The sequence below is a fragment of the Microtus oregoni genome, unplaced genomic scaffold (genome assembly GCF_018167655.1).
Source record: "Microtus oregoni isolate MIOR12 unplaced genomic scaffold, Mior012 000004F_ref0000308, whole genome shotgun sequence".
NCBI lineage: Eukaryota > Metazoa > Chordata > Mammalia > Rodentia > Cricetidae > Microtus > Microtus oregoni.
Genome location: NW_024543063.1, coordinates 28,568,299 through 28,587,334, shown reverse-complemented (window position 1 = coordinate 28,587,334; position 19,036 = coordinate 28,568,299). Strand labels below are relative to the sequence as shown.

General features: G+C 48.9%; 1 protein-coding gene across 3 annotated transcripts in view; it reads right to left on the bottom strand.

Moving 5' to 3' along the window:
* Sipa1l2 (signal induced proliferation associated 1 like 2) overlaps window positions 1-19,036 on the bottom strand; it is a 166,594-nt gene that overhangs the window by 66,838 nt on the left and 80,720 nt on the right. For all 3 annotated transcript variants that reach the window (XM_041649909.1, XM_041649908.1, XM_041649910.1), the window contains exons 3-4: window positions 11,464-13,207; window positions 1,509-1,642 (exon numbers count right to left, since the gene is read on the bottom strand). In XM_041649909.1, the coding sequence (XP_041505843.1) occupies window positions 1,509-1,642; window positions 11,464-12,949 (1,620 nt within the window). In that variant the 5' untranslated portion in view covers window positions 12,950-13,207. The remainder of the gene's footprint in view (window positions 1-1,508; window positions 1,643-11,463; window positions 13,208-19,036) is intronic.

Below are 19,036 nucleotides of genomic sequence, written 5' to 3'. Positions count from 1 at the left end.
CGAGCAACACAAACAATTGACCTGAAGTCCTGAAACCCCATGGGAAGGCTACTGAGGAGGGACCCAGGATAGGCCCACAGAGTATATCCCCCTCCTCCAGTCTCTGCATTTCTGTTTATCCCCTTCTCCTTTCTTGTCTTCTGATTAATATCTATGCCGAGCACTCCTGGGGGTGCATGTGGGTGGCTGAGATGGGACCACAGGACCCAGTCTCATGTTTTGTTCTACTGCTTGGAAGCCTAGTGTTCTGAATGAGAATGGTCCCCATAGGCACACATATTTGAATGCTTGGTGCCTGGCTGGTGGAACTGTTTGGGAAGGATTAGGAGGTGTGACCATGTTGGAATAGGTGCATCACTGGGAGTTGGCTTTGAGGTTTCAAAAGCCCATGCCATTCTGTTAGCTCTCTGCCTCCTGCTTGTAGATCAGGATATGAGCTCTTAGCTGCTCTTACAGTGCCATGCTTGCTCGCCTGCTAGCTGCCCCATCCCTACCATGATGATCATGACTCTAACCCTTAGTAACCATGAATCCCAATAAATGTTTTCCTTGATGTTGCTTTGGTCATGATGTCTTCACAGCAACACCTGGGTCACCATTCCGAGCTGTCCTGATAGGGAACAGCCACTGCCGTGTGGTCCAAGTGAATGTGGCCACAGGGACACCTGGCATGTATAATGAATGTTCTCTGTGCACTCATAAAGCCTGTGGCCTGCACGAGCCATGCTGTCCACAGACCTCAGGGAAGGTGATGAGTGTGACAGACATCAAGACAACTGGCTTCATCAATTATTTACATTATTATCTTAAACTTTAGTCTGCACAGGTCTTCAAAGCTGACACTCGAGGAACAGACTTACCCCATATGGACATAGTCAGCACTGAGCCCAGGAAACCAGGACACCTGCATATATCAGCTGAGACATACAGGGTCACCGTGCTTACAGAAACAAAGGAAATCAGAAAAGCCTTTTTTTTTTTTTTTGTCTGACCTAACGTGGTTATCTGGTACATTCTGGATGGTCTGCCAAATGGGGCCCACTCTGATTGTGTGGGACAGAGGACTCAGGCCTAGCTGGACCATGTGTCTAGTGATCTCGAATCTTACTTGTATGAGACCAGGCAGACACAACAAGCTGCTCTGCCATGGCGTGGGCTGGATGGACATGTAGCCAGATTGGTTATAGGTGCCTGTCAGACCCACTGCAGGTCGCTTCATCTCCTGCATTTGGTTTTAAATGCATTTCCAAATTCTGGTACTAACTATGCAGCTCACATTCATCCTCATGTCTCAGTCTGAGAACCTGCCATCTTTACCATCCTATAGGTAAGTTGGCAGTAAGATTACAACTACCTAAGATCCAGGATGGGCTTCCAAGTACTCACTCAGGATAAAAATCACATAACCCCTCTCAGAGTCCTTAAGCGTTAGATGACTGACAAGAAAATTAGGTTTTCCAAAGTTTAACAAAGTGGCAATGAGGGTGGACTCCACAGCAGCCTCTCACCTCACTGGTCCTGAAGGCCACCCTGTAGTTGAACTGGGACCCTTCTTTCTCCTTGGGATCTTCCACCTTCTCCCTCCGGATGCTGACTGCCACAGGGCCAAGGTTTTCATCTATTCCAAAGTAGTTCTGGTGCTCTGGGATTCAAAGGAGCAGAGTCAGGGGGGAGAGCGACGCCACAGCATTGGTTCACGTACGTCCCCAGGGGAGCGCCACTAGGCTGCACCATGATCCTGACGCACAGAGCACCCTTCCTGTTCCCTATCTGGACATGCTGTCCGGTCCTGCTGCCTCACTCACTACCTCTCTGCTCTTCGCTCTCAGGGTCACGAGGGCCCACACCCCAAAGCTGCCATTTATTCCCTCTGGATGTCACCTTCTAGGCTTCTGCCAATCTTTCCCAACTCTTGGTTTTTGAGTTCGGGAAGCCTGCAAACTCTGCAAGGCTCTGCAAGCTGCGGTTCGGTGCTCTGAGAACTGCTGGAGAGCTCTGAAGTCAAAGCACCTGATCCACTCCATTCAACATTGCCCCGATTGGCTTTGATATAAAAGCCACTCTTTTTATACTGACTGGGGAAGCAGACTAGTGTAGCACAGGTATTCTGTCCTTCTGACTGGAGAAGCAGACTAGTGTAGCACAGGTATTCTGTCCTTCTGACTGGGGAAGCAGACTAGTGTAGCACAGGTATTCTGTCCTTCTGACTGGGGAAGCAGACTAGTGTAGCACAGGTATTCTGTCCTTCTGACTGGGGAAGCAGACTAGTGTAGCACAGGTATTCTGTCCTTCTGGGACCAGGCAGAGCCAGAAGCAGCAAGAAGGCTACGTTTGGTGAGAAGGTGAGTCAGTTTCAGAATGGAAAAAGCCTGTATATGGGATATAGTATGTGCTGACACCAAGCAAGATAATGGTCATAGCCTTAACTCCAGTGTCACCAAACACACGTCAGGGTTGAAGAAGCTGAGCAGGTCTGTGACTTGAAGCAGGAGTTTAAGATCAGTAACAGGAAGTGAACTGTTTGCTCAGTGGTTCTTGTTACTCCTGAGGACGCACTGGTGAAAAGGGGTCCAGGGCGCTGCACTAACCCTCGGTATAGCACACATGCGTCAGCACAGAACTGTCCAAGCTGCAGCTCACTGCCCTACGGATTTGGGCTCTACAGTTTTTGGCAATACTCTGTAGCTCTCTGTGGCGGTCACTTCCCTTTCTTCAGATTTGATCCCAGGTTTGTGGTGTTTTAGAATCCATCACACACACACACACACACACACACACACACACACACACACACACACCATGTGTGTATAGGTATATATACACAAATACATACATATATGTATGCATATATACATATATCTGCCATAAACATATATATATTTCAAATTCTCAAACTTCTGTTTCCGAACAGGCTGCCATAGACTTTAGATCTGAGTTTCCACTGGTATGCTCTCAGGTGACCCCCTGGGAAGAGTCGGTTGTGCTCAGTCTTTTTAGGGGCACAGTGGCACATAATCCTCCACTGAATCTGAAGTTATACTTTGAAAAACTGAAGAAACGATTAGCTCTTTCCCTAAAGATGACAAGGACACAAACTAGGGAACAAGAGAATAAAGAGGAGTCCGTCCCTCCTGACAGCTCTTTCTGACCTGTGCCGCAGCCACATCTTGCTTCCATTTCTGGCTCTGGCTCACTCACACGTGGGTGTTTCTGAACTGACGTGCAGAAGTGAGGTTCCCATGGTCCACAGGCAGCATGACTGACCTGCAGACCGCATAGCGGTTATGCCCCACCAGTCTTTGCTAGGAACCTCACAGTGCCTTTGGTTTCAGCAAGAGAGCTGCAGGATGCCTGCATATGTTTCTAAAGAAATTAACATGTTTCCCCGGATTTGAGAACATGCTGCCTAGCTCTTATATAGAGCATGCCCACAGACCATGAAGATGTGAACACAGCCTATGCTCCCTCCCCCACTTCCCCAGAGGAAACAAAGGCAAGGCTTTCAAAGGACATCCTGATTCCCTTTCAGGAAAGACCTGAGAATTTCATCCTGAGAAGCCCTGCCACTCTGGAGCGGCTTTGAGCAAGTTCCTCTCAGCTGTGTGCATTCAGCCCCCACCCCCTTTGGCCTTATTTCCGAACCAATGAGCTGATGATTTCCATAAAATTGTTTCGAGAGCGAATCAAATGAAATCCTTCCTTGGCAGGATGGACCTGTGAGAAGGCTGTTGATAAGTTCAATGAAAATCTACACATCACTCAAATATATCAGAACATGATAAAAAAAAAATGGTTAACAAGATTGCAGAGTGGGAAACAAGAATCGCAGCACCTTGGGGGTGTACCCTGAATATTCCATCGAGGAAAGGGGAAAATTCTTAACTCCAACAAAGAAAAAGGACTGGGGTGCCCCGGGACCCCAGCTCAAGGCTGTGTGTAGACTCTGCTGTGGAGATTAATTAGCAAGTCACCAAGGAGCTGAGCAGGGAAGGATAGGCACCCTGAAAAGACAGGTGAGAGCGGTTTTGCTAGGTTGTGGTACTCAGTGGTAAGGGACACTGCAAGCCATAGATGCCACAGGCGCAGCCCATGCAGAGGACTGTCTCCTGTAATGCAGCAGGCTCAGCCCATGCAGAGAGGACTGTCTCCTGTAATGCAGTAGGCTCAGCCCATGCAGAGAGGACTGTCTCCTGTAATGCAGCAGGCTCAGCCCATGCAGAGAGGACTGTCTCCTGTAATGCAGCAGGTTCAGTCCCATGCAGAGAGGACTGTCTACTGTAATGCAGCAGGTTCAGTCCCATGCAGAGGACTGTCTCCTGTAATGCAGCAGGCTCAGCCCATGCAGAGAGGACTGTCTCCTGTAATTCAGCTCACCAGGTCTCTGCCTTTCAACAACTAGCTGGTCACTCTGTTTCTGCATGCTGCTGACTGAGGTGACATGCCATAGCTGGTGACTCTCCAAAACTCCTAAGACAGATTGTATAGCACCCTACCCTCTATGCAGCTGCACGCCTGCATTTCCAGTCACTGTCCACCGCTGTGCTCTAGGAGCAGGGGACACAATACAACAGCAGTGGGACAGATGGGTGGGTGAAGACCCCACCTCAGCAGACCACGGGAAGTCTCCGTCAGCCCTGAGGAACCTATGTCCTGCAAAGGCTGTCTGCTTTGTCAACGTGTCTCCATGCAGGAAAACTGAAGTATTGGTGCTGCCACACGTCTCCTACCCAGATTAACTAAAGTATTGTTACTGAGCTTGGAAAACCCACAGCACTGGAGGGAAATAATCATACAAAACAAATGAGGAGCCATGTTTCAGATGGGGCTGAAAGGGCAGGGCTAAGTGAGGCTGTATAAAATGGTCTGCTGCGAACATTAGAATGGAAACCACCTGGCAACAGCACTTCCATAAACAGCTTCGGAGGATAACTTCACATAAGAGGCAAAACGAAGCCACGGGCTGCGGAGATGGCTCAGTCCATAAAATGCATTACCATAAACAAAACGCATGAAGACTAGATTACTGAGTTCCACTGAAATGCAATCCCTGATTCAGTCGGAAGAGGCAGAGATGGGGCGGAGCCTCTATACAGCAAGCTGGCTAGTCAGATGAATGACATTAGTAAGTACTGCTTTCAACTTGGAGACCCTGTCTCTAAAGGAAGGGTGAAGATGTCAACCTCAGGCCTCCGAAGGCATAGGCAAACGTGCACATGCACAAACACAGATGTATAACCATGCACCTGCAAACACACACATACATACATGTGCTAAAAACCAAACAAGTGACAAGGGGGAGCCAGCACAGCATTGAGACCAATGGTAGTCCCGCCAACATACACATACAACAGTATGTCATAGGCACAGATAAGACTAGGAGCTGATCAACATCCTTAGTCGTCAGAGAAATGCAAATCAAAACAACTCTGAGATTCCATCTTACACCTGTAAGAATGGCCAAGATCAAAAACACTGATGACAACTTATGCTGAAGAGGATGTGGGGTAAATGGAACATTCCTGCATTGCTGGTGGGTGTGCAGCTGGTACAGCCCCTTTGGATGTCAGTGTGGTGATTTCTCAGAAAATTAGGAAACAACCTTCCTCAAGATCCACCAATACCACTTTTGGGTATATATGCAAAGGATGCTCAATCATGCCACAAGGACATATGCTCAACTATGTTCATAGCAGCATTGTTTGTCATAGCCAGAACCTGGAAACAACTTAAATGCCCCTCGACTGAAGAATGGATAAGGAAAATGTGGTACATTTACACAATGGAGTATTACACAGCAGAAAAAAAATAATGGCATCTTGAAATTTGCAAGCAAATGGATGGATCTAGAAAACATATTGAGTGAGGTAACCCAGATCCAGAAAGAAAATTATCACATGTACTCACTCATAAGTGGTTTTTTTTAGACATAAAGGAAAGAAAACCAGCCTATAAATCACAATTCCAGAGAACCTAGACAAGAATGAGGACCCTAAGAGAGACATACATGGATGTAATAGACATGGGAAGTAGAAAAAGACAAGATCTCCTGAGTAAATTGGGAGCATGGGGATCATGGGAGAGGGCAGAAGGGGAGGGGAGAGACAGGGAGGGGAGCAGAGAAAAATGTAGAGAAGATTAGGAGCTGAAGGGCTGTCCCAACCGCCTTTGCTCACTGTAGCTTTCAGCAACAAGTTCTCAAGAGGAGGAGGGCACCTTTGAGGAAACCCGAGATCCGGGCTGCGGGCTTCTGAGCGTTCTCAGCCAGGAGGGGCACTAAGCCTGGACCTAAGCACACCCAAGAGGCCTTGCTAGTGTCCCCAGCTCTCCACTTGGGCCGCCAAGCAAGGCTCACAGAGACAGCAGCATCTCCTTCCTGTTTCCCCAAGGCTGACCTGAGACCTGCTGAGGTCCAGTGGGAAGAGGCCTTTGCAAGTTCTTTTTTTTTTTTTTTTCATTTTTTTTTTAAATATTTATTTATTTATTTATTTATTATTCATACAGTATTCTGTGTGTATGCCTGCAGGCCAGCAGAGGGCACCAGACCTCATTATAGATGGTTGTGAGCCACCATGTGGTTGCTGGGAATTGAACTCAGGACCTTTGGAAGAGCAGTCAGTGCTCTTAACCTCTGAGCCATCTCTCCAGCCCCCTTTGCAAGTTCTTAAACCGACTCCCTGCACCCTCACGGCCCTCACTGCCGCAGCAGAGAAAAAGTGCGTGGAAATGTCCTCTGGTGCCAGAGTCCCAAGTACAGCTGGGTAGTTCCTCCTGCTAGGAGCTCCTGGACTCGATGGGGCCAGGGAGAGAGGCTATGCAGAGCCTGCCCATGGTGTCCTCTCAGGGAGGAACATGGGTCTTAGAAACACACATATTGTTAGGTGTCATGTGTCTCTGCCCATGTGAATCTAAGTGTCCAACTCCCTGTTGCTTCAGTCACTGACTATAAAACTGGAAGAAGAGGCAGGAGGCATGGAATTCAAAGGAGACACAGTAGTGAATCATTCAGCATCGAGTTCAGAGGATTCATAAGAACCCCTCCACCCCAGCCCTGCACCTAGTGACACTGGAGTAGCGTGTCTGGAACCAGGTGGCAGGTGTCACCAGACACACTCCTAGCCCCATTCCTGCCCCCTCCTGCTTCTCTCCTCATCTCTTCACCATCAGAACAAAGTAGTGCCCTTTAAGGCTGTGCCTGCCTGTGGCTGGGACAATGGCCTCTTTCAAGAGAGGAAATTCTCACACACTTACGTAAGAAATGCATGAGGGACCAGGCTGGGTGACAGGCACTGCTCTAAGCCCTTTACAGGACGTCCCTGAATCACTAGCTCACTTAAAGATAAAGCTAGGTGGGGTAAGAACCCATGAGTGTCCCCACCTGTCCCATCCGCAATCCTTGGTTATCAAGTGTGGACTTCCAAGCCGTAGACAATGGACGGCACTTGAGCCTTAGGTCAAAGGGGCAGTTCCTGAGGCCCATCATCTCCACGTAGTCAGATAGTGCAGTGACAGAAGAGAGGGCTAGTGTAGGTTTCCTGTGTTTGCTTTTGCTTTGGTCAGTATGGGCTAGTGAACTTAGGGTCTTGTATACGGTAGGCAGGTGTTGGACAAATGGCCCCAGCTCCGGCCCAGACTAAACTCTTCATGCTGCAGAGGAAGCTAGCTGGCGCTGGAGAAGGGGAGCGATCACAAAGAACCGGGTGGAGCAGCAGTGAGAGGTGACAAATCAGAAGGATGCAGAAGGATGTGAGGGTGCCCTGGGGCAGCTTCACTTGGGTAGTGCCCCTGCCATCACAACAGGAGCCTCATGGCACTCCGAAACCCTTCCAAGTGGCCTCCACCCCTACAGGAAGCTGATAAGACAGGAAGAAATCAAACATGTCCTGTCAGGTGCCATTTCATAAAGGAGGGAGGGAAGAAATAAGGAAGAGAAAGTGAGGTGGGAGAGGAGAGCGCAAGGGAAGGAGAGTATCAAGGCTGGTGTTGTCAACTTCACAAAAATGTAGAATTACTTGGAAGATGGGACTTTGGGCATGCCTGTCGGGGACCACCTTCATTACGTTAATCGATACAGGAAGGTCCATCTTAATTGAGAGTGGGGCCATTCCCCAGACAGGAGTCCTGGTCTGGAGAGAATGGAGAACAAGCTGGCTATTGGCTTGAATTCCTCCCTCTGTTCCCTGACTGTGGGTATGATGTGGCAGCTGCTTCAAGCTCCTGCTGCCCTGACTTCTCATCCATGATGGACTCAGGAGATTCAGCCTGGCAACAGGAAAGACGCTAAGGGAGACAGAGGGAGAGCATGGCCTCATGGCTGTCAGCTCCATCCACCGGAAACACACCCTGAAGACGCTGCTGCACAGGAGTCCACGAGTGTCAAGAGCTAAATCTGGGATGTTTGCAGGACTCTTCAAGTGGCCTGGGCTACCAAGGAAAAGCCCCAGCGGGAGGACAGTGACAGTGTGCAGCAAGGCCCCGACTTTTCCTCCCGGTCCTCACCAGAGAGAGGGGTGCTATTGCTGCTACAGCAGAGAGAGGGGTGCTATTGCTCTAGCCATGCTTACAGCCATTTCCCGTTTCCCTTCAAACTCTTAGGAGGATGTCTTGTTTGGACAGGTCATGCTGTTGGCTTTGTTTATCAAAGTCACCGAAACATCCTTTACTGACTGTTCTGAGACACATCCTGGCATCAGGAGCCACCTCTGCACATCACGGCCCAGCACTTACAAAGTCCACACATCAGACAACCCACAGTACCGAGAGTTTCACAAGGAACAAAGAAGAAAACAGGAGGTGCTTTAGAGGTTGTCAATAGGTGCCCTGCGAGCCACAGAGGAGAGCCTTGAAGGGAGGGAGGTGTTTGTGGAGCAGATGTTTGTGGAGCCCAGCCTCAGCCTGTCCTGGTGGGGCTGCTTCCAAGCCCAGTGCCATCCAATTGCTGGTGAGCTTGTAGGAGCACCCTGCTCTGCCTTGTCCAGTGACTATGGCTTTGGGGTTAGGCTAGTCTGTACAACTGAGCCCTCAGGACTCTGGTCACCAATGTCTGGTCCCTAATAACTCCATGCAGACACTCTTGCTGACAATTTTATCTCACACTGGGTCACAGGCAAGGAGCTAAGTCCTGAGGAAGCAGGAGTCCCCTTTGCACTGAAGCCCTGCAGCTTTCTCTTGAGGTCACATCGTCCTCAGCCTGGGATTCACCAGGCTTTTTCTCAGGAGACAGTCATGGGAGCAGGGGACCTCAGGGCCTGCGCACATTCCCTCATTCTGCTGGCTTTACTGAACAGTCTAGAACTTGGTTTTCCAACTACTTCCTATGTCCTCAGCTAAGCCCCTAATCAGAGATGAAGCCAAGATCCTGGCACTGCCAGCTAGCACAGCTGGATCCCCTCACCATTCACTCTAGGGTGTGTACATGCAAATTATTTCCGGGAGCTTATTAATTTATTTCGTGTACTGACCTAAATACTCTGAGAGTGTCATGCCCAATGCTCTCCAGAAAGGGCAGAGGAAGTAAGCCACTGCAGAGGTCTTCCAAACAAGTGACAGATGAGCACGGACCAGACCAGAAGCCACCTCCTGGGACAGACCCTGAGGCCTCTGCTAAGTCCAGTGGTGGCAACGGCTCCCCTCGCACATACTTTGGATGTGAAACACAGTTTGAGTGGGAAGCTATAAGCGTTTGCACAACAGGACCATAGAATCCTGATGTCCTAAATTCTCCAGCACTCAGCTGCCCAGATGCTGAGCGACTTACGGACTATGGAGTGTAACAAATCTAGATTAATTCAAATGCCTGCTTTCAGCTATAACTACAGCCTTGTTGAGGAAGGCTGCTCCTCCGTGGTCTCATTTTGAAAGCCAAAAGCAATTGACTTCTTCCTGGAGACCAGTTATCTACATGTCTAATAACTGGGTCCCCAGGGATGGGCAGGGCAGTGAGAGTGACAGCTAACAGACCGAAACATAGTTCAGAGGTTCCAGGCCTTTCCTGTGACAAGCACTGCACTCACAGAAGAAAGAGTAGAGAATGGGGACAGGGGTGTACATGTAACTAAGACCCATGGAGAAGACACTTCAGACAAACCAAAGGGAAAATAATTTCTTTTATACTATATTAAAGACTTTTGCAATACCACCAGAAGGAACTTTTTTTCTCTGCCCAGGTAATCCCATTTTCAGAACCAGGCACATCTGATTAAACCATAAATTCTTTCAGTAGGGCTTTGACACATCCAATCAACAAGACAAGAACAAAGAACGGCAGGAAAACCCTACACGATTATCCAGTCTCCACAGTGCTAGGAGCTATGTAGAAGAAAACACGGGCAGATATACCACAGGACGTTTAGCAAGATGGGCAAAATCTACATGAAGCCTGACATCAGAGGAGGAAGAAGCATGCCCCTGGTGGGATTACGAATCAACACACCCAGATGTTGGGGCTCCTAACAGGCTGCAGTGGACAGTTCCTGACCAAGGACAACCCAAGCCCAGTGGGCCATGGCCCTGGAACCCTGAGAAAGATGCTCTAATGCAGGAAGCTCGTGGCAGGCCCTGAAGACACAGTCCTGATATGATCCCAATATGACTTCCACAGATGATGTGTTAAGCAAAGCAACCGCAGCTGGTGGTGCTGCTTGGGCGGTCCCCAGAAACTTCAGGAGGCCAACTGACCTGGAAGCATAGGTCCCTGGGGCTGCATCACTGCAAATGATACCTGGTCCCCAGTCCCTCCCTCCCTCCTTTTTGTCCACTGTGTAATGAAGAAATTCTCTGTACAGCATGCCCCCACGTCCACCCTGAGAACAGGAGGACTCTTGACTGTGGGCTGGACTCTGAAACTACGCCCAAAGAAATCCTTTCTCCTTTTAAACTGTTCCCTCAAGTGTTGGGTAGTTTCTCCGTAGTATGTTTTACAGGGCTGTCCTCTGAGCCTAGCTACTGCGGTCTTCATCAGATCAGTGATGCCGGCCTGCAAAAGATCATCACAGCTGGGCCTCTTGACTGCTGATGTCTTTGTAAAAGGGCTGGCAGGAAGGGCGATGGGACCCTTATCTGACTGCCCAGCCGCTGCTCCCCATCGGCTGTGTGTTAACTCTGCCCTAACTGCATGCACCTGGTCTCAGAGAGGGGCTAGAGCACACGGACAGGGTAAGAGCTAGGGAAGAGGGTTCCATCACTGCAGTCATCGGGAATCATCCACGCTGGGCACAGATCTTTCCACATGGCTACTGGAAGGCCCCCCATACACCTGCTCACAACCCCTCACCTACACCCTGTAAGCCTAAGAGAGCCAATGGTTCCCCAGGGTGAATGCGGGAAGAACTGCACCTTGGTTTGTCCTTGGGACATGGGGTGGGGGTAGTGAGCAAATGCTGTTTATGTGTCGCCCTGGAAAGGAATTTAAGTAACAGCAATGTGAGGTAAGAGTCCCGGAGCCCTCGAAGGTAGCCAGGTGCCTACCTTTGCCGTAGAAGAACTTGCGGTAGTAGTAGGCCCCAAGGTCCACATGCTCTATGATGTAGCGCTTGACCTTCTCCCTGTGGATGGGCTGGTTCTCCCGAGGCACCTCCAAGACAGAGACGCCTGCGTTGGTACAGTGCGAGCTGAGGGATGATTCAAAGGAGCAGCTCTCCCCAGAGCTGTAGGAGGCTGAGTTGGCCCGGGAGAGCGCGATGCGCCTGTCGCCCTCCCCGCCAGTCTCATTCCGGAAGTAAGGGCAGCTGAGGACCAGGTCGTTGCTCTTCCCGTCACCCTCGTCAGCATCCGGGTTCTCTTTGGAGTTGAGGTCCTCCTTGCTGCCCAGTGGGGACTCACAGCCTCCAGCTGGGCCTGCGGTAACTGGGGTCTGAGATGCAGCCGAGGCCCCTGTGGTGATGTTCTTTCTCTTCCCCACGCTGGCTCTTGTGGCCATGGCTTCGTTGATGTTGAAGAGGATACTCTGCACATCGTAGTGGGCAAAGCACCTCTGGCAGCTCCAAGGCTGGACGCCCCGGTCAAGGCGGCCCTCTTCTAGGTCAGAGGTGAACTTGAAGGTCTCGTGTTCACTCTTTACTGTCCGAAGTTTTCGGAAGAGTGATGTTTCCACTGACTCTGATTTTAACCTGCGCTTGAAGGGCTTGTCTCTGTCCCTTCCCATCAAGAGCCCACTATCCACGTAGTCCAACCCCGAGATGCGCACAAACTCTCCTCTAGAGATCTGGGCTGCAGCGTGGAGGCTGGGAGAGATGGCGGTGTTACAGGGAAAGAAATCCGGAAACCCAAAGGAGCTGGTAACCTTATGGTCATAATTCTCCACGCGGTACCCCCGGAGCATGGCGAAAACATTCTCCCCAGACAGACCCTGCCTGTCAATGGACGAAGTGCTCCCATATTCCCTGTGCAGGGCTGCGCCGGTGTTGGGGTTGACTGCATGTTGGTCCAGGACATCCTCAGTGTCGATGTCGCTAATGGTAACGTCGCTGTTGCTCCTTTGTCGTATGGGGTGGAGTCCTCTCTGGGGAGAATGGACAAAGATGTCTCCAATGGTGTACTTTGCCTCCACGAAGTCCAGGTCCAGCTGCTCCTCTTGCTGCCTGTCACCCTGGTCATTCTGGCCATTCTGGATGATGGAGGCAACACTCTCATAGCTGGACTGAGAGCGGCTCTCCCACAGTGGCTTGCAAGCAAGGTCCTTGGAGCAGTCCTTTTTCGGAGGCCACTCAGACACTCTGGCCCTCACTCCCATCTTGGGCACTGCTGGGGTACCGTTGGCTGGCCCACCGCCACCTCCACTGCCCTCACTTGGACTGGAGGTGTTTAAAGTGGCAGGCCCCATGCTGCCATTGATGGCTTTAAATTTCCGAGCAAAATAATCATCAGACTGCATGGTTCTGGATGAGTCCTTGAATTTGGAAACAGCTCTGCCAAGCTTGTGCTTCTCTACCTGTGCTGGCCTTGGGTCACTCATGTCCACAGAGGCAAGAAGCAGTTATCAGCAAGGATAGTGTGAGCCTGCCTCCGAGGTCATCATACGGCGCTATCACAGACAGACACAAAAGCCAGTTGCCTGAAGTTTCTTTCTTACCAAAGGCAAACAACATCCTCAAAACATAGTTTCTCCAAAGCCATGGCAGAGGTGATTCCAGTGGTTGCAAGGACACTGCCCGCACTTCTGTCCTTTTCAGTAGCGCTCGTTAAGACTCCTGTCCATGAGCATTTCCTTCACCTGAATTTAAAGACAGAAAACAGTCAATTGTGACCGAAACAGTGCAGGACAACACAGGCCTACCGACTGCTCTCCGTCGTCTCTCACCCTTGCCTCTGCCCATCTCAATGTTCTCACACTCCTGTGTGCATGTTGCGTTGTTCGCATGCTTAGGTGTGCCTGTCTATCCTGTTGTGCAAGGCTGACTGGAACTCTCACAGAACACCAAGACCATCGCTCGTAGAGAAACTCTCCCAGGATGCAGGATTTACTCCAGGCACCAAACACCGTAACAGATGGAAACATATGGGCAGAAATGGGACCAGATCTACTCTGCCCTGTCTTCGCCTTTAACCACACAAAAAGTATTGCTAGCACCACATACTTTCCCAGTTCAGGACAGGTTGGGTGACTTATTCATGGACCCAAGAAAGAAACAGCTCTTGTCCTTCCCATAAGCAGAATATCAAACTACAGTTCCACTGGACAAGATTAAAATCCCAATTAGCTAAACAGTGTGAGAACTTTCTGGAAAGCTCCTGGCAGTCAAGATGAATAGACGGGTATCCTTGAGAAGTGCAGATATTTTCCTGGGGTAGCAGCTGCTTTGCTTTGTCCTCAGTACTAAAAAAAGCTTTCAGTCTGGGTATGGCCTCATGTTAGTTACCCCAGAGTCATTATGTAACCGAGGAAATAAGGGATGCTAGGATATGACAGACGAGGGGAGAAAACACAATCAGATGTCTGGACATCCTGACCTGTGTTCTCAGAAAGACAGAGGAATGGCTGCCTCTTCTCAATCCACCCAGAATTACCACTGTTAAAAGGATTGTAGGCTGCTGTAGAGTGCTGTTATTTCCTACACAATTTAGACTTTTATGAAGCCAGTCCCTGGAAACCAAGAGCTTGACAACAGAGGCAAAAAAGCAAACAAGCTCTCCCCTCTTCTAGTGAAATGCATGGGATCAGCGAGCTGGGCTTCTGCAGAGCCCACCAGTTCTTTAGATGACAGCTTTTTACAGTCAATGAAATTTGAACTTAAGAAGCATAATGATTGGGGCCAGGAAGGTGCCTCACTGGTAAGTGTCTGCTGTGAAAGCAGGAGGACCCGAGCTGACGCTCTGAAAACCCATGCAAAAGCAGGCACGGCTTTCAGAGTCTGTAGGCCCAGCACTGGCAAATGGAAACAGGTGGATCCCAGGAACTCACTGGCCAGCCAGTGCAGCCAGAATGGCAAGCTCCAGATTCAGTGATCTCAAACAAATGAGGAGGAGGGCTGTAAAGGAAAGAAGTGGCTGTATTCCTCTGGCCTCTGCAAGAGCACTCATGGGGGCACACACCCCATTTAATGTTTGGTACAGAGCTGCATGAATCCACAACAGGTAATACAGGAAACTAATTTTTAGCTTCTTAGTATCAATTTATAGACCTTCTGTGAAGAGACCCCCGCCCTACTACCTAGTTCCAAACCACTGACCTAACTTCTAGAGTCATAGACAGGAGCTGAGTGCTCATTACTCTGGCCAATTTAGATGACGGTAAGATGTACTAGGAGAGGCCCAGAATTGATGCAACAGAAGTGGACAAGATAAGCAAGTCAGAGCTACTTAAAAACAAAAACTGCTTCTTCTCAAGCCCACAGAAAAACAAGAGAGACAGAAGACCACACAGGTTTTCAAAATAGAAGGAAAACACAAAGGAACATATTCAAAACATTATTATGTTAATATAAGCATAAAAGAATACCTGAAGCAACCACATGACAAAAATTTTGAAAGCCCATAGGAATCTAACAATGTCCTAGTAAAATAAAACACAAATTCTCCAAACTGACCCAGCAATGGAAAATCTAAATAGCTTCACTGCCATTGGAAAAAACAGAAACATGTATTCCTAACAAAAATGCTATAAAAATATGTATGAAATGCCAACTTCTCTGAACTTTCATCTTCCTATTTATATGACTAATGCTATCCAAAGCTGTGGCATAACTGCCCTATCTTCCTTCCCTTTTCATATCCTGGCACACACTGAAGGACCAGTATGTACCTAACACATAGGACACTAAGTGGGAAAACTGCCGAGACCCCAGGCACAGCCACAAGGGGTCCCACCCACCACCCCACCCACCACGGCAGAGCTAAGCCAATCAGCATCTCACCGAGATGCATGGGCAGGGCTGAGGCTCAGCTACATATCAGCAGTACCTCCTGGACAGTCAGGACAAGACATGGGCTACAAAGACAAATCATGAAGCTACAGAAATCAGGGGCTCTGAGTCTATTTAAAGATCTTCTCAGCTAGACAAATAGCAGAGCGGTAGAACACTGGTGAGTAGTGAGACTCCATGCATTGTTTGAGCTCTCTCTCTTCCCCTCCCATCTGTCTGCTGTTCAGTCCCATGTTCTATGCTGCGTCTCAATCACATCATACCAAGTACCTAGCACCCTTCACTGTAGGCTGCTGTCCGTGCTGCGCCCACTAACTGGAGCACCAGCTGCTGAGCAGGGCTGACCACCCCATCAGGCCACTCTCCTCTCCGGCTATGCATCCCTGTGCCGTGTTCCCATGGTGTCCTCTACCTTCTCCCTCTTTTGTACTTGATTCGGTGTGACTCTTCCCTCGAAGCAGTCCGCGGCTCCAGGGCCACATAACACTACTTGGCATTTCTTTTGTAGTGATCGGTACGTTTACTATGCAGTAAAGGTAAAACAAAACAAAATGAACAAAAACCCAGAAAAAACAAAAAACCACCCACCACTAAATAAATCAACGACTAACTGAAGGAATGCACTGGACAGTATCACTTCAATATAAAAGATTCAAGTGGAATGTCCATGGACCTATTAAATAGGCCTGGGATGGAGCTCAGTTGGCCGAGTGCTTGCACGGCATGCATGAAGGAAGCACTGGGTTTGATCCCCACCACTGCATAAAACTTGGCATGGTGGTGTACTCGCTTGGGAGTTCTGGAAGGTTGCAAGATCAGGTCAAAGCCACCTTCAGCTACACATTAGTTTGAGATCAGGCTGGACTATATGAGACTGTGTTTTTAAAAAAGAAAAAGATGAGCTCACCGTAACTTTACAAATACATGTTCACATGCTAAGCGCTCACTGTAACTCAGATGCATGTTCACATGCTAAGAGCTCACTGTAACTTTACAGATGCATGTTCACATGCTAAGCGCTCACTGTAACTACAGATGCATGTACACATGCTAAGAGCTCACTGTAACTTTACAGATGCATGTTCACATGCTAAGCGCTCACTGTAACTACAGATGCATGTTCACATGCTAAGAGCTCAATGTAACTTTACAGATAAATGTTCACATGCTAAGAGCTCACTGTAACTTTACAGATACATGTTCACATGCTAAGAGCTCACTGTAACTTTACAGATACATGTTCACATGCTAAGAGCTCACTGTAACTTTATAGATACATGTTCACATGCTAAGAGCTCACTGTAACTTTATAGATACATGTTCACATGCTAAGCGCTCACTGTAACTACAGATGCATGTTCACATGCTAAGGTGTTGTGTCAACAGCTGGGAACCCAGGGCGGACAGGATATTATACCGAAAGGCCTACACGGCTGTAAACGGAAGTATCAGCAGCTACTCCATTCTGTAAAGAGGGCATCCAATCCCACTGAAGTACCAGGGAAATGAGCTGCAGACGCCCCAACTGGATAGATGGCAAAAAGCTGCCACCCCCCCATCCTCTCCACATCTCCAAAACTTCCCCTGGCAAGGCAGAGTCCCACAGAAGCAAGCAATCAACAGTCCCCACTGCCCATCTGCCATGGGTCTTGGGGTGCTCTGGGCTGTGCAGAGCCCTCTTCTGCTAGGTGGCTTCCTGGGAGAAACTCCTGATGCACGCTGTGAGCAGAGCCACTGCAAATGAAGATGTCATGGAAAATGGAGTACTTGAGACACTCAGGCTGCATGCCAGGGCACCAGAAGCCCTGTGGCACAACAAGCTTCTGCATTCTTCTTCTGGACCATCTGCCATGTGCTAGCCCTTCCTGCACTGTCATACACACACACTGGTTTTGATAGGATATGTTGGCCAATGCCAGGGTCCCCAGCGATAAGCGCACAGCACATTCTTCAAGAAACGTAGTGGCATATCAAGGGTGTGTGTGAGGTACAGCCAGCACTGAATGTGCAGCCGCCCTGACCTTCTAACCTGCTCCATCCTGATAAGGGTCGCTTACGGACCACTGTTGTTTCCCTATGTGAATGGCCAAATAAACACAGGCTTGCAAGTTCCCAAGTCCAGACACCGACCAGATGAAGGAAGAAATCCCCAGATTAATTTTCCTTTTCAAGTTCATCTTCAATTCTAAGAAGGCACCACCTCCAATCTTTCGCAAATACCCGACCCCCTTCCCGTGTTTGCTTGTTCGGTTTTTTTGTTTTGTTTTGTTTTATGTAGTCCTAGCTAGCCTTAAACTCACTAACGTAGCCAACAGAGACTTTGAACTCCTTGATCCTCCTGCCTCTACCTCTCTAGTGCTGGAAGTACAGGCTTGTTCCACACACCCAGTTCATGCTGGAGACTGAGCCCAGGGCTTTGTGCATGCTAGGTGAGTTCTTACCTGCCAGTTCAGCTACATTTACTCTTTCCTTGTGCCAAGGTCTATGGCTTTTGCTGCCTATCAAAAATATACAATTTGCTACCAGTCATCTATTAGCACTAGAAGAAAGGAAACAAGGAAGCTGTGTTGCCTCATATGAACAGAAGACCTGCACCGCGAGAAGCTAGGGGAGGAAGGCAATGGGAGCCAGCTAAAGGGCACACTCAAGGGCGGGGAATCCGAGAGAAGGGTCGGCACTCATGCTAATGCCCAGGGCATTCAACAGAAAAGGACAAGACAGAAGCACAGCACCACACTGTGTTAAGCACAATTGTCTGTAGGTGAGATGCGCTTCCAAGTCTCCCACAAGACATCAGTGAGTCTTAAAGACTAATATTGTGCTCATAATTGAGCCTCTTATCAGGACTGCAGCTGCAGCAAATGGTTGAAACCCACAAAAATGCACAAATTATGAGCCCCATTCCTAGAAAAAAGTGGTTAAAATTATACAGTGTGTTGATAATATAAGCATAACTGAGGGAAATGCTTATTCTCCACAGCAGAATCCAACCAGAACATATCTGGGAAGGCACAGAGGAACAAAGGTAAACGCTTTTACTTTCCCTGTGGCCAAGAGGACAAGAGCTAGGTTGTTGCCTTCTCTGAAGGTCCATCAACTGAGCCATGCGCACAGACCAAGTGTGTTCATCCTGGTGTCACAGGAAGCCATGGCCAGATGGCCACCAGACAACCCTTTATGCACATGCAGATGTTCACTGACCTGCGCAATGGGCTGTTAGACTGGTTCACCTTCTCTGCCAACCTGACTGGATTTGGAATCACCTGGAAGATGCACCTCCGAGCCTGTCTGTGAGGGAATTTCTGGAGAGGTTCAGCTGAGGAGGAAAGATCCACCCTGAATGTGGGCAGCAGCATCCCATGAGCTGGGTACCAGATTGAAACAGGAGAAAGAGCTAAGTCCTAGCATTTCTCTCTCTCTATTTCCAGCCACCTCACACTCCACTGCTTTGCCTGCCTTCCCCTCCATGATGGACTGTACCTTCAAACTGAGTTAAAACAATTCCTTAAATTGATTTTGTCAGGTATTTTGTCTAAGAAATGAGAAATGTAGCCAACATAGCTATTATTAAGTAGCAACCACTATCTATTGATAGGCAAATTCATTAAATCTGGGCAGGAAAATTGGTGTTTCACTCAGACATTCTTTTTGACAAACCAACCAACCAACCACTGAGATGT